The sequence below is a fragment of the Triturus cristatus genome, chromosome 1_2, assembly GCF_964204655.1.
Source record: "Triturus cristatus chromosome 1_2, aTriCri1.1, whole genome shotgun sequence".
NCBI classification, from domain to species: Eukaryota; Metazoa; Chordata; class Amphibia; order Caudata; family Salamandridae; genus Triturus; species Triturus cristatus.
This window is the reverse complement of record NC_140580.1, coordinates 294,026,892-294,051,923: the sequence shown is the minus strand read 5'-3', so window position 1 is coordinate 294,051,923 and position 25,032 is coordinate 294,026,892. Positions and strand designations below refer to the sequence as shown.

General features: G+C 46.1%; 1 protein-coding gene across 2 annotated transcripts in view; it reads left to right on the top strand.

Moving 5' to 3' along the window:
- The window catches only part of NUDT13 (nudix hydrolase 13), a 620,793-nt gene extending 601,058 nt beyond the window's left edge, over nt 1-19,735 (top strand). For both annotated transcript variants that reach the window (XM_085603801.1, XM_085603802.1), the window contains exon 9: nt 13,832-19,735. In XM_085603801.1, the coding sequence (XP_085459927.1) occupies nt 13,832-14,035 (204 nt within the window). In that variant the 3' untranslated portion in view covers nt 14,036-19,735. The remainder of the gene's footprint in view (nt 1-13,831) is intronic.
- The last annotated feature ends 5,297 nt before the right edge of the window (nt 19,736-25,032 follow it).

Here is a 25,032-nt window from a genome sequence, read left to right as displayed (position 1 = left end):
CCACCGAAACGAGGGCCCCCATGCCCCTCCACTCTCACCGCTCACACTCCCCCCAGGCCAATTCCTCTTTGTGAGTACTCTCGGACATTAATAATCCGCCCAGGATCACAAGATGTTGGGCCACGCCGAGATCAACAAGCTTTTTTTATTTTATATTGTAGAGGTGGGTTTCGGCGTGTCTGTTAACCCCCATGCATGAAATTAAGGAGTACAGGGAATAGTGAGTGAGCTCAAAACAGATCACATGAAAGGATTTGTTTTAGGAAAGGGGGGCGCAGAGGGGATTCTAGCAGAGGCCGCCCCCGAAGGGGGCTCAAGGGCCGGCGCCATAATGGCCGCCAGAGCCCGGCAAGGAACAAACCGGTTCTCGTCGGCGGGAAGCGCCGCAGGGCGAAACGCCCTCAGGCCCCCTCCCCTTCCAAGAACAATGGGGAGAAGAGGAAGGGGAGATATAAGGCGTCGCTCCCCCCTGCAGCAGCCCACTTGCATATCATGGGAGCTGGGGGAGCGCCGCCAACGGGAGCAGCGAAGATGGACCCCAGCCAGCAAGAGGGACCAGTCACCGGGAGACGGAGGGCGGCACGGCCTCCAGCCGCCGCTGGGGCCTGTAGGAGCGGGGCAGAGTGGACTGAGGCGCGAGGCCGGAAGATGCAGGCATGACCCCCAGCTCCCCGGGCAGCAGTCGAAGACGCTTTGCTGCCGAAAGCTGTATCAGGGTAAGGACTAAAGGAGGGAGGAGTGGCGGCATTGCAGGCCGATCACCCCGCGAGTTAGCATAATAGTACGGCCCTGACTGTCATAGCGTGCGAGAGAATGGAATGTTTGGTGAATTGTTCAAGCACCAGCTGGGTTACACAGATGATGTGCGAGATATGTGCCCTACCTCAAGTTACCCCGTAACAAACGCTCCTTAGCGGCGAGGGCTGAGACCCCTGCAACTTGGAAAATAGACCTTGTCCGGGCCATTGTCATAAGCGTGGCGGCCCGGCAGCATACCTGGCCTCTGATCGGCTACTTTGCTAAGTTAGCGGACGCGTGGGTTTGCATAGTGAAATGGCAATGGTGTTGTATTAAAGAGCCACTGCGGGGGCGAGGCTTCAGGCAGAAGAAGGCCAGAGCAGTAGACCTTCCAGCGGAGGATACCGTTTCGGGCCCCACATCACGTGAATTCCCCAAAAAAAAAAAAAAAAAAAAAAAAAAAGGAAAGGGCACTGTTGCAACGTAACTGAAGAGGAGATGCGGCGTAGTGGCTAGAGCTGTTCACTACAGTTCAGAGCTGATCACTTAATCCCCTCCTGACTAAGAAAAATTTGAAAACGTTTAGTAGTGTCTTTCATGGCGTAAAATTGCGATACAAGCAAGATAGCACAATGAGGAAAACGTGAGAGTTATATTGCCTAGGAACATGGGTTCGATCTTAAGTAGGGGATGTTGGAAACATTTATATGCAGTGAGGTAACTGCTGCGTATGTACAGTGCATCAAAAGGCTGGGGGCAGGTTTCATGAACTATTGATGGGGGCATTCAGTCATCTCTTGCCGTAATTGCCGCTCCTAAATTAACGCAGCGCCTTTTTGATTCTGAGCCCCTCCTATGCAGTGGCGGGGGAAAGGGCTTAAGCAGCGGGGGAGCGGATGCTGTCCGTCGCCTCGGCTGCCGACCTTGGTGCGGGAAACCAGAGTTCGACACTCGGGGTCGCGTCCACAGCTTGTGATTTAATGCGCTAACCGGCGCGCATGTAAATGGCACCAATACCATCGGACGAGTGAACTCAACCAACCCCCCCCTTCGTGCCTGAATGCGCTCAGTAACCAGCGAGCATGTAAAGCGCGCCACTACCTGAATAAACAGATAAATAACTAAACAAATAAATGGAGCAAGGGAAAAAGTTAGGACAAGTACTTTAGTGCACCGGCATCATTCCGAGCGCTCCGATTGAAAGGAGTTCATCCCGAGCGGAATGCTAAATTTCGCGCCGTAGGTGCGGAGGGCGCAGGAGTCGCGGGTACAGATGCAAGCTGTGGCTTTCACTCTTAGGCTCCTAATAATATTAAAAAAAAAAAAAAAGGGAGTTGTCATGACTGGGGGCGGGCGTTTTTAACACATTGAGGTAGGTTTGGTGCTGCTGGCAGCCGCGCTCTAGTCTTTTCAAGGACAGTAACCTGAGTATTGTTGAAGAGAGTAACAGTAAAAAATGCGAAAAATGGGGTGCAGAGCTTCGAATCGGCAGAAGCACTTTGTAAATACACATTATCGGCAAAGAATGGACGATGGGACTAAGGCTCTGATACTTTAGGGGTGTCACGGGCTAATGGGTTGAGGCGGCCGACTTCGGACTACAAGTTTGAAGGTGCGAACCCCTACAGACCGGGGATTCTTAGCTGTGGACACTGCAACGTCGAATCCCCTCGTGCCTGATTGTGTGATGTCAATGCGGTGCTATGTAAAGCGCTCCAATACCTTTGGGTCAAGTTCGCGCTATATTTTAAAAAAAAAAAAAGTCAGAGGCAAGCCGGTTAAAGCAGTTAAGCGTGCTGGGGAGGAGAGACGGTGCCTCGGCTACGCTGCCAACTCCTGAGCTTGGAAACCAAAGTTCGAGCCTCGGGGTCGACGCTACATCCTGTGATCCTGGGCAAATGACTTAATCCCCCGCGCCTACGAAAGAAAGAAATGTGTCTTCGCGAAACCCAACTGGTGCTCATGTAAAGTTACCTTCGAGTCGAGTTAAAAAAAAAAAAATAATAAAAATAAAAAAAGAATGCAATTTCCCTGAATCCGACAACAGGCTTCGAGGCCACGTAGCCTTACGGCTAGAGCTGCCGACTTAGGAGCTGGGGAACCGAGTTCGAGCCTCTGCGTCGGCTCAGCATCCTGTGATTCTAGGCAAATTACTTAATCTCTCCCCTAAGGCGCTCCAATACCTTCGGGTCGAGTTCGTGCTGGAATACAGTACAAATGTCTGCAAAAAAAATAAATAAATAAAAAAGTAGATACTTGGGGGCGACCGGCTCTGTTAACGCCAGACTGGTTTCTGTTAACTAGCGGGGACGGGACCGGAAGTGAGCCACGTTGCTCACCAGGTACTTACACCAAAGAGCAACCCACGCGTCAATTTAAAAAAAAAAAAAAAAAAAAAAGAAACTCCATTCTGGGTGTCGAGTTTTGACAGCTGTCTTGAAAACTCTAATATTACGTGGGAAAAGCTATATATATTTACAGCCAAAATGGAGTGTTCCCAGGCACTCTTCCAAGGATATTGAGTCCATGAAAACTCAGAGAGCCATTGCCAGACAGAGCCTTGGCGTGACCAGTATATGTAAGGACCCCATCCCACTACAGAGGACTATGGGGATTGCTAAAGGCCCCTTAAGAGAGCTATCGCGACCAGTATAGGCGTAATGAGGGAGGTGGATGTAATAAACAGCAGGGGTGTTAGCTCAAATGATAGAGCGGTCACTTAGCATGTGAGAGGTAGCGGGAGCGTTGCCCGCATTCTCCATTCTAAAATTTGCATACATTTTCATCATTTTGTATTAAAAAAAAAAAAAAAAAGAGACCACTCTGGCTGTCGACGCAGTGTGTGGCAGCCTGTGGGGCGAGGGAGGACTCCAAACGATTGCCCTCGCGAAAGAATGAACTGGTCTATGGAGGCCCTCTAATACATTTATATATATATATCTTAAACACATCGAATTCTGGTTCTGGGACCAGGGTGCATAATACGCTAAAGGCTGGCAGGGTTATATATAAAAAATTTAAAAATAAATAAATAAATAAATAATTAAGGAAAATAAATAAATGTGTCCCTTCGTAAGAGCTCATGCGCGCAGCGAAAGCGCTTCGAGACTTTTGGGTCGTTCCAGGAGTAGAAGTAAGCATGTGTGGGTGACTTCCAGCACCGTGCGCCCCAGCCGCTAGGCGCCTGTAAAATGAGTGCTTTTCCGGTAGGCATGGATCAAGCACCAGACAGGGAAGGCTGGTCTGCAGTGACACAGGGCTTGTGTTAGCATACCTGCTGCAAAGACCGTATAATATGCGGATCACGAGGGCAGGGCGAGGTCAGATTTCGAAGAAAAGTTCGGAACATATGTAGTGCCGCCACTGTAGATTCGGAGTTTGGGCGGGCCCAGAACAAGCAATCGGCGCAACCGTACTGCCTACCTGTAAGGTGCAGCAGAGTCTGGGATGTCAGAGTTAAAAAAAAAAAAAAAAAAAGGTCGAAAAACGAAAAGCAGAGCGATAGTTAAACACTGTCGGACAGGGGCACAATAGAGGATGCTGTGTGATGAAGGTATACTGTATTACGCCTCCAAAGAGGCATCTGACTGTCTCTCAATTTTGATTTCATGTATACCCATGGCGAGAGGAGACAGTACTGTACGACACCGAAGAAGGACACAGGTGTGCCAAGGCAGTAAGGGCGAAGACGGAGCAGGGCGCATCATTGCGCTTGTGGGAAGATTACCGTCGGAGCTGACCAGATGTGGGGGGAACCGCAGGAAGACGTGAGCCTCCCTGGCGGCGTGGCGGAAACAACGAGTGTTTTGGTCTGTATGGGAGCACACCGACGGGGCGGTGTGTAGAAGGAGGGCCACTCACTTTGGGATGCCGCACGGCAGGGTGAGTGCGCCTAACAAAATCGGGGTAGCAAACGGAGACGGCGCTCGCAGCCCAGCCCCCGCCAGAAGGTGGGGCACAAAAGAGACTAACAAGGTAGCGAGTTGGGGCCTAACTCCGGGGAAAAGGCTACCCCCCACACGCAAAGGGGCGTGGTTAACAACAAAGAACAATCTACGAGCTGTCAGGGTGATTTACGACCCTAGGAGTTGCAAATGAGCAAACAAGACAAACCAGTGATTTATGGCCAGCCGATGATTTATGGCTGATGATTTATGAGGCTCATGCAGAATGATTTATGACAGCGGAATGAGGACAGATTGTGACAGAATGATTTATGACATACCAATGATGTATGACCCATGATTTATGGCTGATGATTTATGATGCTCACGCAGAATGATTTATGACCACGAAATTCTGATGGCAGGTGACAGAATGATTTATGACATACCGATGATTTATGACCCATGATTTATGGCTGCTGATTTATGGTGATCAGGCAGAGTGATTTATGGCAACAAAGGAAGGGCCAACAGAATGATTTATGATGGATAATGATTTATGGCCCATGATTTATGATGTCCAGCTGACAATGCGCGATATCGCATTGGCAATAATGTGTGATATGATTTATGACCCCGGCCTCCAAGGGGATGTCCGGGGGAATTGTACAAGTGTGACTATGTAATAAGTAATAAACTGCGTCCAACAATTACCACCACATACGACGATTGTTGGCTGTGTTTTTAGTAATGCAGATGCACAAGTATGGTACGGTTCCTGGAATGGGCGCAGTGCGGCCGTTATAGCAGAGGCCGCCCCCGAAGGGGGCTCAAGGGCCGGCGCCATAATGGCCGCCAGAGCCCGGCAAGGAACAAACCGGTTCTCGTCGGCGGGAAGCGCCGCAGGGCGAAACGCCCTCAGGCCCCCGCCCCCTCCCCTTCCAAGAACAATTGGGAGAAGAGGAAGGGGAGATATAAGGCGTCGCTCCCCCCTGCAGCAGCCCACTTGAATAACATGGGAGCTGGGGGAGCGCCGCCAACGGTTTTCGGATCCCACCCACCCACACCTAGGGAGCAGCAGCATCGCAGTGCTGACGAAAGCCAGAGGAACTACGGCTCCAAGGGTTGGATATGGAGACACACCTACGGACGGTGTGTGTGGATAGGGCCACTCACTTTAAGATGCCGCACGGCAGGGTGAGTTGGCAAAAAAACGGGGGCGGGTAACGGAGACGGCGCTTGCAGCCCAGTCCCCGCCAGTCGGCAGGGCACAAAACAGTCTGGATAAAGGTAGCAAGTTGAGGCCTAACTCCCGGTGGAAACTGCCCCCGCACAACGAGAGCACACAGAGAGTGCAGATTTAACGGTGGAAACGACGAGTGTTTTGGTCTGTATGGGAGCACACCGACGGGGCGGTGTGTAGAAGGAGGGCCACTCACTGTGGGATGCCGCACGGCAGGGTGAGTGTCGCCTAACAAAATCGGGGTAGCAAACGGAGACGGCGCTCGCAGCCCAGCCCCCGCCAGAAGGTGGGGCACAAAAGAGACTAACAAGGTAGCGAGTTGGGGCCTAACTCCGGGGAAAAGGCTACCCCCCACACGCAAAGGGGCGTGGTTAACAACAAAGAACAATCTACGAGCTGTCAGGGTGATTTACGACCCTAGGAGTTGCAAATGAGCAAACAAGACAAACCAGTGATTTATGGCCAGCCGATGATTTATGGCTGATGATTTATGAGGCTCATGCAGAATGATTTATGACAGCGGAATGAGGACAGATTGTGACAGAATGATTTATGACATACCAATGATGTATGACCCATGATTTATGGCTGATGATTTATGATGCTCACGCAGAATGATTTATGACCACGAAATTCTGATGGCAGGTGACAGAATGATTTATGACATACCGATGATTTATGACCCATGATTTATGGCTGCTGATTTATGGTGATCAGGCAGAGTGATTTATGGCAACAAAGGAAGGGCCAACAGAATGATTTATGATGGATAATGATTTATGGCCCATGATTTATGATGTCCAGCTGACAATGCGCGATATCGCATTGGCAATAATGTGTGACATGATTTATGACCCCGGCCTCCAAGGGGATGTCCGGGGGAATTGTACAAGTGTGACTATGTAATAAGTAATAAAACTGCGGCCAACAATTACCACCACATACGACGATTGTTGGCTGTGTTTTTAGTAATGCAGATGCACAAGTATGGTACGGTTCCTGGAATGGGCGCAGTGCGGCCGTTATGAACTACCAAAATTGTTTGCTTACGATGCCCCGTGTCTGTCCCAGCCCATGTTGTCACCTCCTGCAAATGGCGATTCATTAATAGGAATTAGCAAGGGACTGCCCTTTGATGTGAGACCGGATCCCCCCTGCCCCCAGCAGTCCACTGAGAGACCCCCCTCACTCTTCCCTTAAAAACACAGCTACACCGTGAATGGCAAAATAAATGTGACCTCAGCGGCGAATCCTTGCTGCAGCCAATTAAGCAATTACCAGTTTTGCAAGAACTAAGTCACAAGGGTCTAAGAATGGTGCCTTTAAGAGGACCTCAAGTGGCGCTCTATAAATCTGAGTAATACATGAACACAAGCTCTTGCGGTGCTTTTCCAAGAAAGAGTCACAATTTCTAAATGTTTTGTCAGAATCACTTTACACTTTTAAAATTAAGTGTTATGCCCATGTTCACTTTTTCTTGTCAGTATTTGTGTATTCCTGTTAAGGGTTTTTGTGTGAAACAAACTGAACTAAGGCTCGGGGAGTTTTAAAATTCGTCTCTGCGGTATACACAATTAAAACGTAGGAAATACAAACTATGCAGTTTTGGGCTTCCAGAGAAAACAAACTATAAAGAAAGCGTGTCAAAACAATGGCTTTACATCTCTAGCGCTTGGGGCTGAACAAATCGCCTCTATGCGCTATAAGCAAACATACTCTGTCGGTCCTTGTGTTTCTCGGGCTTGGTGTGGTCAGTGACCCCTCCCATCTTTAAGTGCGGCGACAACAGACTGAGCACATACAATGCACTCACTTCTCATCTGGGCATACTATGGAAACCTCCCCATGCCTACAAAAATATAAACCATGCAGGGGACCTAAGTAGCTCGTATGAACACCCCTTTGCTATGCCCCCCCACACACACACACACACCTTATCTCTAATTCTGACAACGTCCCGTGTAGTTGCAATAAACTCTCGCAGCGCTCTGGGCTCCATTCGGAGAGAAGCCGCCAGCGCATTTACCCCTGATTTGGTAACTTCGCGGCACTTTGAAAACAAGCATTGGCATAGCCAATAGGTCTCGCATTTGGGACCTTATAAGTGCTTAGCCATGCAACAGTTGATGTTGTTGCACCAAGGATATTGTGCTGCATAACTAAACACTTATAAGGTCCCAAAGGCGAGACCTATTGGCTATGCCAATGCTTGTTTTATTTCTTTTTGGTCTTCTTTTTTCTGGGTATTTGGAATCCTGCACAATGTTTGACGTGTTTCCTGTAGCCCACTTGCTGCAGTATAGCAAAACCGCAGTTTAGGAGGAGCTTGTCAAATATTAAACTACTGGTTAATCACTGGACCTTCGCAGTATTGTAGACTTCTCCTCCACAGGAAATGCAATGTCACTGTACGACTCTTGCTATTTTTTGTTTTCCATAATCTTTGTTCTTCTAATAAAACATAATTTAAAAAAAGACTGCTGTCCCTGACAGTTTGCCAAGGTACAGCAAGCTGCTTGTCCATGCTATATGTGACCCAAATCAATGCCTAGCAACCTGTAGTTGGTTTATGTGGAGCTGCAACTCCATTCCAACCCATATACAACCATCGTAGAAGTCAAAGGCCCTGCAGAGAAGCACATTCAAAAAGCCTGCCAGAATTCCCTGGTAAGGCTGAAACAAGTGATACTGCACAACACAAAACAAATGCTAAAGGCGGAGACTACTAGGTACAAAAGCACAAACGTACTTAAAGGCACGAGCAAGTGTTGCACATATGACCTCAATATTGGGCGAGACGACCAGGCCCAAACATTGGGGTGTTGTGTGGAGAGGTTGCCAGTCGTGCTGTGCGCAAAGAACGCTGTCTGAACAGCACCTGCTCTAAATGGCCGCGGAAGGAAGCACAAAGTGCGAGGTGGCTACATTCCTGAAGCCACCACCTCCGTTTGAAACCACGAAGAAACAGAATATTTGTGCTAGACGGTCTACGTGGATCAAAACGTTAGATGATTTCATATTTGCGCTAGAAGACAAAGACGATAGAAGAAAATCATTAACAATATCTTTTTTTTCGGGACTGGGATGCGATAGGGATCTCCACTTTGGGGGACGTCATGAGGGGGCCTATTCTGAAATCCTTCCAGGAGCTACAGAAGGACTTTCATATGCCGCGTACTCAATTATTTAAATATCTGCAGTTCCGACATGCCCTTTCCCCCAGTCTGGTGGGTCTTGAGGAGTTAGACGATTTTAGCCCACTTGAGGCAAATGTGTTCATGGGGGACCTACGAGACCATAAGATTTTGAGAATATACCAGTCCCTGGTATCTCACTGCTCCCTGTCTCTGCAGCATCTCCGTAGGGTTTGGGAGGAGGATGTGGGTCAGCTGGAGGAGGAGGACTGGACGGAGGCCCTGGCCTCTCCGCGTGGGGCGGCTGTCGCCGTGAGCCTTAGACTCATCTAGTTTAAATATCTGCACAGAGTTTATTTTACCAGGGTTAGGTTGTATAAGGCGGGCCTGGTGGCCTCTCCGAATTGCCTCCGCTGCCTGCGTGCAGAGGGGACGCTGTTACACACGGTATGGGATTGCCCTGTATTAACCAGGTTCTGGCGGGGGGTACTGACATGCCTTTCAGAGGTGCTGGGTTGGGATCTCCCACGGTCCCCTAAAATGGTGCTCCTGCATGTGATGGATGATATAGGGGGCAATGTCTATAAGCGTCATATGATGCTCCTGGGTTTTACGCTTGCCAAGCGAGATATAGCGAGGGCTTGGAAGGCGACAGTCGCACCCTCAATATCTGTCTGGAATGCCGGTCTAGATTTCTGTATGGGACTAGAGGCCCCCATCTATGTGGCACGGGGCTGCCCTTGAAAGCATTATAAAATCTGGAAGCGCTGGGCGGACTACAGGGGACTGGAATTAGAGCTCATTTCAGAGGAATAATTGTGTGGGTGGTGGACCATCTCCTCCCGGTTTCAAGGGGGCATGTCACACTGGTGTATCAGGTGCAGCGGGGTCTTAGGGCCATGGTTCATAGAGAGAACAGAATAGTAGTCGTGAATAGATCTGCTGCCTTGACTAGATGGACAGTGCGATGGGTGGGGGGTGGTTTTATGTTCATTTAAGTGGGGGGACTGCCTTGGTTCTGCATGTCTCTTTTGTAATCTTCATAAGATATTTCATGAGAAAAATGTCGAAGCTGGTATGTTGTCTCTTGATGCTGTTGAAGTCTCTGGGTCACAGAGCTTCGCTGAAAGTGTCTTTGACGAATAAAATTTGTTTACAAAAAAAATATATATATCTTTTTTTTTAAAATGCCGGTAATGGAGTAAAAGAAGTGCTAAAGAAGGTTTCACAAACTAATGCAATGTCATACCAAAAGATGAAAGAAGCCTTGGAAGCTGAGTTCAATCCAACGCTGAATGTCGATTATAAGAGGTACATCTTCAACCAAGCATGGCAACAGGCTAATGAAAAGATGGTTGAGTTTGTTGAGGAACTTGATGCACTTATCAAACACTGGGAGTTCTGTGATTTAAATGATGATGAAGCCATGCACCTCATAGTCATTAATGGTTGTCTCTCAGACTTTTTCAGAAGACACATTCTGAAAGAGACACTCAGTTTAGAGAAATTGTTAATAGATGTGAGGGCAGAAGAACGAGCAAATCGACAAGCTGCTGATATGGAAGCAGGAACAGCGGAAAATGAATCCGCATTGATCATGACAAGTAAGCATAAACACAGAACAGATGCGCCCAAGTTGACGTTTCCAAAGAAAGAAAAGCTATGCTTCCTATGTGGGTTTTCATTTTCCCATGAAGGTAGATGTCCAACCATGGGGCAGACATGCAAGGGCTGCAGGAAAGAAAAACACTTTGTAACGGTCCGCAAAACGAAAGGGAAATCTAATGTGTCACAGCCATAAGTGAAAATGGGCGTCAAGTAATTTCATGCCAGTAGAGAAATTTAACAACTTATCTCCTGTGACACGCCTTACCCAGTCACACGCGAAGGGATACACATGGGCTGTGTCTAAACCATTACAGAGTCATGGGTCATTTACAGCAACCATGAGGCATACACTGATGTCCGTGCAAGCGCCAATCCATGTTCTTCAAGGAACTTTATTGAGGGCATGTTAACTTAGCATTGCCACTGCTGCTGATATGGGACTGATATCTCTGAACTACAATGTCCGTGTTTAGTCTGAAATTGTGAATAGTTCCCATTGTTATTTCATGGACTAGTAAGGCTCAAGACAATGAAAATGCAACTTCATATTAATGAGGACATTCACCCTGTTGCCCAACCGCACTGCAGAGTCACTTTCCACTTACAAGAAGCATTTGAGAAAAAACTAAAAACATTGTTGAAACATGACATTATTGAATGTTCCATCGCTGTTGGTTTCGCCCATTGTGGTGCCAAAAAGGAGAGTGGAGGTGCTGTGTGCATTTGAGTTGACATGCACCAGGCCAACAAAGCAATCGAGAGAAAAAGGCATCCTGGTCTCCACATTGGGGATATGATCATGCAGCTGAAAGGAGCCAAAGTCTTCTCCAGTCTTAACCTGAACAAAGGATATCATCAACTGGAGCTGGAAGATAACTGTAGGTGCATTACTACTTTTTCGACTCATATTGGTTTGTTCAGATACAAAAGATTGAGTTTTGAGTATCTTCCGCTTTGGAGCTATTTCAGGATGTCACCTGCCGAGTAATTCAACCTGTTACATATGCTTTCAATTACAGTGATGACATACTGGTATTTGGGATAACACAAAAGTAGCATGACAAGGCCCTTACATAAGTGTGCCAATTACTTGCTGATGCATGTCTCACTTTGAATGCGATAAAGTGTGAGTTTCACAAAACAAAAGACAAATTGTAAGGGCATATGTTCTCTGATGGGGCAGTGACTCCTGACCTAGATAAAGTGCAAGCATTGTTATCTGCTTGCCCCCCACAAGATGTAACAATGCAGTGATCCTTCTTAGGCATAGCTAGTTATTGCTCAATATACATTTGTGACTTTGCTACAGTGAGTGCCCTGCCGAAAGACTTAAAGCAAAATTTCCCATTTCAGTGGGTTTCCTGAATGCTACCAAAGTTTCAAAGACATAAAACATGCGATTGAGAATGCAATTGAAATGCCCTACCTTGACCCCAAGTTACATACTGAGACCACAGTAGATGCAAGCCCGGTGTGGCTTGGACAATCCTTGCTCAACACAATGGCCATCCGAATTCCCAGAGACACATTGTAGCCTATACCAGTAGAAGCCTGTCTGAAACAGAACGTGCCTACTATCAGCCGTAGAAGGAGAGTCTGCTTGTAGTACAGTTGCTCACTATTTTTAGAAACCCGAAAGCTAAGATGCCCCTTAGTATCAAGAGGTGAGGGTTGGGACTGCAGGAGTATGACTATGTGATTGTACACAAACCAGGGAAAGTTTCAAACCCCGCCGACTACTTTTTAGGGCGAGCATTCTAGAACTCTAGTATATACTTTAGTTTACACTTATATGTGTATGTACTTTGTGGGCTCTGGAGATCAGCACTAGGAGTTGTCTGCTTCCGCTTAGGGATTTTTTTTCTGTTCAACTGCCTCTATTTAATTGTCTTGATAGAAAACGACCAGCAAAGGTCAGTAAAATACCAGAATTGCTTTAGCGTTCTCTAGATTCCGGTCCATAGAAATTGTCTTCCATGAGCACCCCTAGACAATAATATTTTTGTCCAATCTTGTGTTTTTCAGTTATATGACCACCGAAGACCCTGATTTTATATTAAAAACAGAGCTTTTTCGACTTAACTATTTCCTGCTGAAAGGCAATGTTGCTCTCCATGTGTTCCCATACCTGGCGTATCACACAGTTTGGTGCTTATTTTCCCTCTATGTTAAAGAACAGTAGATGTTTCAGCACCCAGGCTAATGTGCTGCATAGCTAAATACATATAAGGTCCCAAAGGCGAGACAGATTGCATTGTAAATGCTTGTTAAGAGTGCCACTACATAGTCATAGATCGACGTCCAAAGTGGCTGAAAAGTATCTCAACTTCATTGTGACGTTCAGCACGCCAGCAGCTCTATCCACTGAACACATTATTGCTGCTATATATGCATATAAAGACATGCAACCCTCAATGGCAACTTGGAAGAATACTGTTCGACCCTTTGCTGATGATGTTGAATTTAAAAAAATTAAAAATGTAAAAAATTAGCTATCCGTCACTTGAGAAGGTCTCATTCTAAGAGGTTCGAGAATTGCAATATTTGTGAGTCTGAGACAGCAAATTGTTGAACTGTCCTATGAAGGACACTGTGGTATTGTAGCCACCAAAAGAGCCCTAAGAGACCTATGTGGTGTCGTCACCTAGATGAATGAGTTGAATAAGAACTGAAAGTGTGCCACCTTTCTAACTGTTATCACCCAAGGTGGCACAGCATTCATTGACAATGTCTGACCAGGGGTGGCTGGCAGGTACATAGTTGGTGAGGATGGTCAATGGGTGGTGGGTGGGTGGGTGCGTGCATGCAAGCAAGGTGAGTGGCTATTAATTAAAAAAAAATAAAGTCACTTAACTTGCTTGCTGCACGTCCGACGTCCTCGCTCTGGTCCCTCGGCTCCGATCACTCCTGCTCCCGACAGTTCTCTTAACCAATCCTGGAGCTATTCTAATGCTGGTAACCAGCATTAGATAAGCGCCAGGATTGGATGGAGCAGGCTTGCTGGACGCTCCTTCAGGCCCTGGAGGCCTGTTCTTGGTCTCCACAGAGTAGTTTAAGGCTTTAAAAGGTCCAGGCAATGTATCCAATATATTGTTTTGTTTCAAAGGTGTGTCATGAAAAAGCAAAGAGCAAACAAAATTGTAATGAAAGATTAAAACGTGTTGATCATATATAAAATCGATGTGAAACTTAACCGGGTTAAAAAATGTTTTTTTGTTTTTTAGTTAAGTGTGAACAAACTAGAGTTGGAGTCAGCACGGTGGTTCAGTGTATCGGAGGTGGAGGAAGCTCTGAACAGAGAACATACGCCCTCAAAAAGAGACGACGACTCAACTGCAATCTGGGTCCCCCCCAGGTGGGCCATCGCTCACCAGTTGATCCAGGAATGGGTCCGGGAGCAGCGGGCAGGAACCGGAAGAAGAACATAGAGATCATAAGAGAAAAGAAGGCTATGGGGCAATGATAGGTGTGCTGAGTGTGCTACAAGGAAAACATTTTTTTGGGCTTGAAATTAGTAAGATTTCACTATGACAGGGTGCCTTAAGTAACATGTCCCAAAATCGCAGAACATGTTAGCCCTGACTGGAATCACCTTTCAGCAACTGGCTTCAGGTCCCTTCAAAAGAATAACTAAAGAAATATTTTTATTATTGATTTGTTATACTTTTGTGGTACCACATATTTTACTGGGACAGTGGTAAAGTTGCACATTACAGAGTACATGGGAAGTGCCAACGAAAGTGAACGTAAATGTTTTTCTTATGAGGAGGATGTGGTGCTGTACAGTTTCATCTCTCGCTTCATCTACTTCCCACCATTCCTCATTTACATCCTTAAATTGTTATTAATTTCGCGTAGTTTTTGTAAGGGTTGCCGCTTTCCGCTCAGTCTTTTAAGATGTCACTGACAACACAGACAACACAGTTTTAAAAGTCATATGCAGGCGCGTCACTAGGAGGGTGCGAGGGTGCGGACCGCACCGGGTGACACCCTCACATGGGGTGACACCAATCTGGTTATGCTGTGTTGGCTGCAGTGCTGACCAAACTTTCTCCACTCTATCAATAGACAGCTCTCTGCAGCGCAGCCTCGCCTCTGCTCTGCTTTATAATCAGGAGAAACCCCGTAGCCGGCCGCCGGGCCAAGATCATTATCCAATTAGGCTATAACGACGTGAGGTGACGTCGACGTTCGAAACACGTCACTCACGTGGCTCCCACCAGTCCTTCCGGGTTTCCTGCCCAGGGTGCTTTAGTTCCTTCAGGTATGGCTCCTTCTTAAAGATGGCCTTTTTAATCTATGGTTGATCGTTGCGCCTGTTCACTGCCTCCGTTGGTTGATATGCTCACCGAAGTACAAGGGGATTGCACCAAAAAGTAACTTGAATGGGCAAAATAACATTACGGATTCAACGAATCGGTAAATGGTATTTTAGCCTCACAAATGGGATTAACTCGTGTAGAAATGTCACCGATATTGTGGATTTGCTTGGTGAGCAAATCCGTTACTAGATAGGGCACGTAGAGGTTTTTCGGTGGCTCAGCAGTAAAAAAGTTGTTCATAGATTTGTATTTTGTTTGGTGCACACCTCCTCCTGTAGTGGCTAAATTACACCTGCGGAACCAAGTGGCACAAGATGTTTAATCAAACCATGCAGCATTTGCTCATGCTCAAGCTCCTTATGCTGGGGCAGGATTTGCCTACACAATTGAAGTTGAACAATCACAACACTTCAGATTTACAATAAATACAAATATTTCTAGAATTCGGATCCTAAAAGTGCCTTGAATAGAAACACATATCAATTAACAGAACCTTCATAAATATGTCTTTCTTACTGCGACGGTAATGAGATATAATTTTTTATGAAGCAGCTGTTATTCACAATCGCGGTTTATTAGATGCCTTTTCATCAAGAATGGCGCCAAAGCAACACAGACAGGAAGATACTGCATTTAATATAACAAGTTGTACGTGTCAGACAGGAGGTTTGCACAGGAACTGGAACAGCATGTGGAGGTGCTGCAAGGGTTTCACTGCTTCTCTCCTTGAGGGATGGGTATCTTAGATTTTGATGCTTAAGGTAGTGGTTTCAGCGGCCCCACTCGGGGGACAGTGTGTGCACTAAATTCACTGAACACTGACATTAACGTCTCCCACTTTTATCTCAAACCACAACAATTGGACCTCCTTGTTAACGATTTAATTGAACCGGAACTTGAAAAGTCTCCCGGTGTCTAACTGAGCCTGACGTTGCGTCTGGATTTCTGTTAACAAGTGGATGCTCGCCCCCCAGTATCCCCCCCCCCCAACCCCCGCCTCAGTTTCTGTGTGACTGCCATGCTGCTTCATTCCTGGCCCCTCTGGCAGTGAGGGGACCGGTGCTCAACTATCTGTTCTGTCTTTGCAACAAACAACTTGGGACCTCAGTTTCAAATTAATTTCATTGTAGCCTCGGATTTTGCAAGAGGAGCCAACAATAAATTCCATACAGTCCGGGCTACAGGAAGGGATGGGGAGAGGGAATCAACAGGATCGCATTCAGAAAAGGTGAACAGGATTAATAAGAAAATCAGTGCCCGTATCACAGAGAGGGCGCATTGTCCTTGTTTGTGTCACAGTGCACCTTTGAATAGGTGCGCCGGGTGCAAACATGGACAGCATTCCCTATTACAATAAAAAGGCTGCCCCAGGCAGCTAGGAACTCGCCCTGCCCTGGCAGAACATTCAGTGAAATACAGAGCGGCTGCTTCAAAGCCCCTCCATGTTTCTCTGCGCAGGTGGCAACCCGCCCGCACTGTGAAGAGATGTTAGAAATCCCCCTACAGGCGGGTGCAGTGAGTGACTGCACGTGCCTACAGGTAGATGTCTGGAGGGGTCCATGGACTCCCTTCCCACCTCCAGAGGGCAGCCCTCATGGGGGCCACTGACACTATTCCACATTTTTGTGGCACACTGTCAGTGTGCCTCCTAAGGGCATGTTTGCCTCTGCAACTACATCCATAATAGGGCATGGGCACAGAGTCAAAGTGATTCCCTCATGTGCATTGGGCCAAGATCCCAGGCAATTGAGGGAACCCCTTCTGAAGATAGTGCTGGCGCTACATGTGCACCAGTTCTATCAAGCATCTCTTGGCCCTTCTCTAATACCATAGTGCCCTGGGGGTGCATAAAGTGTGCGCACACACCCGTTGGACCTGATCGCACCATATGTAATACAGCCCAAGTACTGCACAAAGAGTGGTAAAGACTTGAGAGAAAGCTGATTTCTGTGCTTTGTGTCCATTGTTGCTTATAGAGTGAAGAAAGATTTGTCTAGCGTCTGACTGCTGTTCAATTTGGTTCTGTAGTTTTCCTTCTTAACCTACCAATCCTTTATTATTTGGAGCCTTTTGCTCTCGTTTGTTGCCTTCGTTAGGAAATTCTCTCTTTGCTATCCTCATTAGGTTACATTGATCACAGAGGAGAAACAGTGTAAATATTTGTTTCTTCTTATATTTGTGTCTTTCAAAATTTACTCTGTGGTCGTTTTTTTCTTGTTTGTCAGAGCCAAGGTTCATGCACTCCATTATAGGGCATTAAAAAAGCAGTGGGTTTTCTCTCTAAGAGGAATTTCCATCTTACTACATTTTTGGCTTGCAATTGGAAAAAGGTTCTCCCCTGCTCAGCACAATTTGTTCCAACACTTCAAGGAAAAAGTCTTCTACAACCACCAAAGGTCAAACATGGACCTTTTTGATTGCAATCAAACGAGGTTAGACTCCAACAAAAGAGGTTATTTTCCAGAGACCACATATTCTTTACTTTCCTGCATTACCAAGTGGGAGAGGCTCGCTCCTCCCTAAGGTAAATAGCAGAGTAGACTTCTATTTTGGTGCCTCCGATAGCAACCTTTTATTAGTCTAAACAATATTAACAATATGATTTGGTTGTTCCTAAATAAATTTGGCACATGTTCAGTTCCACAAACCCTTATATTTACAACATTTAGATTTAGAACATTTTGCTTAGTGATGTGTGGTGAAAGTTCAAGGGGTTTTCATTTATTGTTCTTGAAGCCCATCAAAATTAACTTCTGCGCGCATTTCCTTTAAAATTCGCTCTGTTTACTTACCTCCCATTACGGATAGGAAGATAAGGAATCTAAGTTCTTCCCTGGAGTATCAAATAAATAATTGAGATGGGCAGCATATTATAGGATGCTGACCTAATCTACATAACTCACTCGGCCATAACACCTTGTTCTCTGATAACAGAGGATTTTGATTATAAATTATGAAAAATCCTGGCTTCCCATAAAATGCCTGCATCGCCCACCATTGGGTAAATAGGGACATCTCCCATGATGCCAAAGGGTGTGACGCAACTGCGTCGCAACATTGTAAATTGGGACATCTCCCATGATGCCAAAGGGTGTGACGCAACTGCATCGCACCATTTTAAATTGGGACATCTGCCATGATGCTAAAGGGTGTAACGCAGCTGCGTCGCACCATTGTAAATTGGGACATCTCCCATGATGCTAAAGGGTGTGACGCAGCTGCGTCGCTTCACATGGTGCATTACTGGAGCTAAGAGACTCACTTGATCCTACAGTCAGCGTCTTCTCATTGCTACAGAGGAATGTACTGCTGGTGGGGACCAAGCAGCAAGCTCCTATTTACTTTTTCGATCACCAAAAAGACCATGCACCCCTGAAAGGGTGACTATAACTTCTCAAGCAAATCTATTTAGAACTTGAAGCAGTAGTATAAGTGGTAGTACATGATGACTAAGACATCTCACCAGATAATGATCAGATGGCAACCACTATCATATAAAGACGCCCTTATATGAGACACCACCACCTTAGTGGACCTTATATCTCTCTGCATATATTAACCCTATGTAGGAGTATGTGTTATCTTATAAACTCAACTAACACAATGACGATATATAATCTACCCTCTGTAGTAGCCTGGATCATACCCTTCAGCAGTAAGTGAAGCCGCTTTTCCTCATTTGGTGGGAGTACGAAAATTAACTACTGCGTTATGAAGTTATATCACAGTCATACTGAAGCAGGCTGGTTGTTATTATTGTGTTTCTTTGTTTTTACTAGCTTTGCCATTGTTTAGCAGAGAGGGACACCCACACTTCTGAAGAATGCTGACACACCTCTTTACGGTAATGAAGGTCAGAAACATGTTGACCCAACATAATGGCTCGAATTAACCCCCATCTCTTTTAATCCTACCTATCACGGACTACAATAAAGCTCACTGTCTTCCACTGATACGGTAGGTTTTCAAAGCCACTTTTGAGTGGCCATTGCACTCCGCAACACTAGTGGTACTTCACATTACATGGGTATCCTAACCCTTCTGGTTTCCTGGCCTCAGAAAACACCTCCAGGGCACTTGGATCAAAATGACCAGGGCCAGGAGGGCCCCAATGAAGTATGCTACCTCCATGGTGGGTGAGGGCCTACCGTCCTTTTGGAAGGAATTTCACACAGCAGCAATGGCTCAGGTCTAGGAATCCTTCTGTAGTGAAATTGTGGGTTACTCAGGTAAAATAAAATCCTGTTACGGGAGCACGTATGAACGAGAATGTGCAGAACAATAGTGGCTGTTGCGCATGACCCTCGTGTTTTTGGGCAATTTTTAGCACAAAGTGCATGCTTTTGTCATTTTTGGATGTGAAGACTCACTTAAAAAAAATACAATTACACATAACCTTTTGGAAACTTTGTTTAATTACGCAAAAAGAAATCATACTGAATTCACACACCACTAGTGCGCAAGCCCTTTTAATTTACCTAAATGAAACCAGTATTAGTAGAGAAGTGTTCGAAGTGTTGTTCTGATAGTCTGTGCTATTTTGTGAAAGGGTGATTGGTAAGTGAAGTGTTTGGATCACACAAATGGCGGAATGAAGCCGACAGCAGCACAACATTTCTACCTCAGTATATTAGCATGTGAAATTTAAACCTATTCTCTATTTTATTTTGCCTTATGATGTGTAAAGCACCCAATATATTTCCTTTCTGAAACAGTTAACCCAAATGAAAAGCAGCCATTCAAATGACCGCTGACCTTAAGTGTGACCTCATCTCTTATTTTGTATTAAATTTGTATAGCATGCAACTAAAACTGTTGTGAATTTTTTTTTGTTTTGTTGCATATTTATATAGCGCGAACTCGACCCGAAGGTATTGGAGCGCTGTACATAGCACCGTATTTACATTACACATTCAGGCACGGGGAGATTAAGTGATTTGCCCAGAATCACAGGATGTGGACGCGACCTCGAGGCTCGAACCCTGGTTTCCTGCACCAAAGTGGGCAGTCTAACCGACGGACCACATTGTAGCACTGTTGCATTTTTCCAAAGGACAGCAAACTGTAGACTTCGTGTGTGCTGGTACGGTGCATGAGTGAAGGTCCTACATGTGAATTGATGGGTACAGTGCATGAGGTCCACCTGGGGCGGAGAAAGCGACACAAGGTGCCGATGCGCTTCGTCTTCCTGGCCCACCTACTGGCCAAACGCTGTATAGCAATGCACTGGCGGTCCCCTACTGGTCCTCCACTTGCAGCTTGGGTAGGGGCGGTTCTTAAATGGGCTGCTGCGGAGGAGGACGCAATACGAGAGGAGGAGGCCAAAGGTACCCGTATAACCACAATCTCTCTAGAATGGGCGCTCCTACTACACCAATTCAGACAATCTCAGACCCCAGCTGCACTGGTAGCCGACATGCATACCCCCGACGCCTCACGCGGTCCGGGTCTCCATGGCGGGGGATCCCCCCCAATGTCCCCCCGCACCACCTTCGGGCCAGATGGGTTCCCCCCCCTGCTCACCTGATGCACCCCATGGTTCCTCATCCCGGATTGTGCACACGCCCACCCCCCCCCCCCCCCCCTAGATGGGAGGCAGCTATATAGCCGAATGGGCAATGGCAGACTCGGGACATAGCCTAGACCTCGTCACTCAGAACTTCATGGCATCCCCCAGTTTGGTTCTCCTCCCCAGTTTTCTATACAGGCAATGATCTGCTACAATACAGACCACTTCCACACGGAACAAGACATATACGTACTCTCTATATTGATGTTGGTCTGTTTGTCTACTCATGTAACATACTCATTTTTACGGAACGTGATGTATGTATGCTTATATTCTTAAATGCCAATAAAAAGAATTTTCCTAAAAAAAACAGTGCATGAGGTCCAGAAAGGTTCTCCAGTTGTGTTGTGGCAAACTTATCACTGAAGCTAGGCATATAGGAGTCACATAGTGTATTAGGGAGTAAAAGTAGGGCTTACTTTAAATGCATGATGTTGAGAGCTTCCATGCCAGGGGTGAGATTTAAGTTTCCCCTGGAATATGATCAGAGTTGAGGACAAAGTAGCTTTATGTTCGAGGTGTCTCTGGTAAGTGAGCTTCATGGACGTTATAGACACAGTTGGATCACATGAGTGCACATGTGTTAGGAGAAGGGAACAACAAACCTTCTATTGACTTCTGGATGGAGAGGTGGTTCTGTATTTTACATATGAGGCCCAATAGTGTTGTTTGAAGTCAATGAGCGCACCCGATACAGCCAACATGTGCTACATCTAGAAGACTTCTTGGTGCTATTTGGACGAATTGGACGAAAGTAGATATCATAACATTTTAGATCTGGGATCTTTGACAAGTGCAAACGTTCCTAAGAATGACAACAATCACCAAATGAATTTTAGGGTCCCAGTCTGCATATTAATAAATATGTTTGACTGCTCCAGATGTATAACTGGTAGAGATGGACTATATAAGAAGGACACCAAGTACTGTGCATCCAATCCAAAGCCTTTGATACCACTATTCATATTAAGATGATCAAGGTTCCAAGTCAAGTATGTGCATCACGGGACAGTAGTCCACATAACCGATATAGTAGCAGTCTGATTACAGAAAAAATAGCACATGGAGAGGTAATTTGGTATTTTGCATTCGAAATTTTATAGGGATTATTAGTAGTCTGTGCCAAGACAGGAAGGTGGTGCCATCTTGCTGAGTTCTGCGATTTTTTTGTATTTATCCTTGCTTCTACCAGCTAGGTTGCTCACTTTACTTTGCCTGTATCTAGACTCTGGATTTACTAGGATGCCTGCTTGAAGTTCTAAGCAATGTATGTGCATTGAGGACTCCTTCCTGGACCATCTTCCTCAAGTTGAGAAAGTGCCACACCTGGCCCCCATCCACACAGACTTGCATGTGATTCTAATACTAGATGTGGGTATGTAGAGAAGATAGCCTGACTGTTTCAGGCATCTGTGTGGATTAACCACTAATATACTTTGTCTTTTGCTGCCAGATCTAATGGGACTATCTATAAATACCTAAAACCCTTTTTTAAATGCCTTATCTTTAACATCTGAAGCACACTGTAATAAAGGGGGAGCCCAGAAATATTTATTTTAAGGATAAAGGAAGCAGACCCACATATTTTGATAGGTGCCGGAGGGAAATCTGATGTTGAGTTAACGTTACCCTCAATTTCTTCCAGATCATTTCACAAGGAACCACAAAAAATAAATTATTCTTGATGGAGTCAAATATAACTTCTCTATGTTCATAATGAATTCCAACCTTTGTATCTGGTCTAACCCCTCCTGAATCTGACTCAATAAGAGTTCCCTCTCCTGTTTCAAGAAAATCTTGTCATTCAGATACACCATTCAAACCCCTGTAACCAGAGGACCACTGACACCACCTTCAATAGCTTGGTGAAACACCAAGGAGCTAAGGAGAGGTCGAAAGGAAGGACTTTGAATCTATACACTTACCCTTGCCAAAGGAACTGAAGATATTTCCTGTAAATTTGAAAAATGGGTACCAATAAATATGTGTTCTTAAAATCTAAAGGCACCACCCAGTCACCTGGGAGAAGAATATCCTGTGGACAGATTACCATTTCCATCTTGAAATGGTAGTAAAATACAAACTTATATCGGTCCCTCAGGTTTATTATTGTCCTTAACTTCTTGTTTTACTTTTCTACCAAAAAAATATTGCTGACAAACCCTTTGGGATATCTGTTCTATCGCTCCTTTTGAAAGAAGTTCTTGAACCTATACATATATTACTTCTACCACATCCTGGGAAAACTTAATTGTAGCAAGAAACCTGTCTTGAATGGAGGGGCATCGAAGTCTAGCTGAAACACATGCACTGTTTGTAGAACAAAAGTTCTTTGAAAATACGCTCCCACTCTTGGCGTAAAAGGGACAAGCTACTACCTACTTTTGCAGGGGGTGGGGGCAGAAAATACTCTTCCCTTGTATGTTGCCTCCCCTTGTTTTTCCGCCATAGAAGCCAAAACGTTCACCCATTCTTTTTTGCAGGAAGAGCATCGTCCTGGAATATCTGAATTAGAGATAATTGTAGGGTCTAAAACTTGACTGGCCAGTGAAGAACCCCTGTAGCCACCAGCCCTGGAGAAAACCTGAATAAATACCCTCACAACAGTGTACTGCTCGATTTTCCCGGCCCTATTGTGTTGATGGGTGATTAGGGTGACTACAGTCTATTACCATTCAAGCCTAAGGGTTAGAGTAGTGAATGAAGTCTATTTACTAGACACTTCGACATGATCCTGTGTTCTTCCCCATAGATTAGGGCTTGCACACATATCCTAGGGGATAGATTCGTTAGTATTAGGGATAACCTGCCCTGTAGTGAGGGTATTTCATGGAGCCGTGCTGAATTCAGGCCTGGTAGGCCTCAAACGGGAGAGACTCCAGCTTTCTTTCTGCTCCGGCAGCTTGAGATGCTTCTAGGTTAAAGGGGATGTTTTAGTTATGAGGTGGTATTCGCTTGGAGAGAACCGGTTCAGACCGGCCCTTATCGAAGGATTGTATTTTTCTTCATGCCGAAGACACTACATCAGGCCGGCCGGCTGGGAAAGTGTCCTTGGTACGGGGAGGTACAAGAATTTGGTGGGCGGCAGGTTACGGGCCGGAATTTTCCATGAGGAAATGCACCTCTATATTAGTGAAAGTCTGAGGCAGTTACGACGCACTTACTTCTGTCCGTAGGCGGCATCTAGCCGTTAGCAGTAAAGCTACTACTTATTCCAGGGAAGACAGATGACAAACTTGAAGGCGGAGAAAAACCGAGAGACAGATACTCTTCTAGCAGAATTGCCAGAGAGGAGAGAGTAGCCGATGAGGAAGAGGTCCCAGTGACTCGGAGAAGGGAGACTACGGAGGTGTGACCTCCAGGCGAGCCGAGACACAGACGAGAAGGGAACCTAGATGACCATTGAGTGCAGGCTACACACGACTAAGGTGATGTCGACCCCTTTCTTATTAGAGTGTACAACCTAATCTTTCACTTTTCTTTGCAGGTTATGTGTTACACAGTAATGTTATGTGATTGCGTATATAATAAATAATAAAGTATCCAGTTTGTAGTGAATCAACATGTGCTGCGTGTTCTTGTATAAGAGGGTAGCCTATTCTTCTAGTCAGCTGTGACTTGACATGAACAGATGTTAACCCTGATCAGGTAAGTGGTAACTGGACAAGGGAGAGAGGAGCCTCTCGAACCAGAGAACAGGTTGTGCTCAAACTGGCAGTTCTTGTGTGATCTGATAAATAGTAAAACTGATTCCCCTGTTGTATGTTATGGTAATCATAGGATGAACTTGCTGAGGCTGCCGTCTGGGTAGGAAGTCCTGGGTCCGTCTGGGACCGTGAGGCTAAGGCTGCCGTCTGGGTAGGAAGTCCTGGGTCCGTCTGGGACCGCGAGGCTAAGGCTGCCGTCTGGGTAGGAAGTCCTGGGTCCGTCTGGGACCGCGAGGCTGAGGCTGCCGTCTGGGTAGGAAGTCCTGGGTCCATCTGGGACCGCGAGGCTAAGGCTGCCGTCTGGGTAGGAAGTCCTGGGTCCGTCTGGGACCGCGAGGCTAAGGCTGCCGTCTGGGTAGGAAGTCCTGCGTCCGTCTGGGACCGCGAGGCTAAGGCTGCCGTCTGGGTAGGAAGTCCTGGGTCCGTCTGGGACCGCGAGGCTAAGGCTGCCGTCTGGGTAGGAAGTCCTGGGTCCGTCTGGGATCGCGAGGCCGCCACTTGTATTATAAGAGGTCTAGATACATGTATATATATATATATATATATATATATATATATATATATATATATATATATATATATATATGTATATAGTAGGAATTCCCTGTCCTTAGGTGGTATATATGTATATATCGGTGGTTACTTGTTGTGAATAGGCCCTAGGGAGAGGGTAACGTTCTGGCTGGGTTAGAGAGGCTCTGATGAGTGGGTCCTATCTGATCCGAAAACCCAAGCAGAACATTTGGCGTCACGAACCGTTTTCGAAACCTATGTGCGTCGTGTTGTCTCGTGTTTGCTTTCGGCGTGTGCGCGGTTTTGTTTGTATA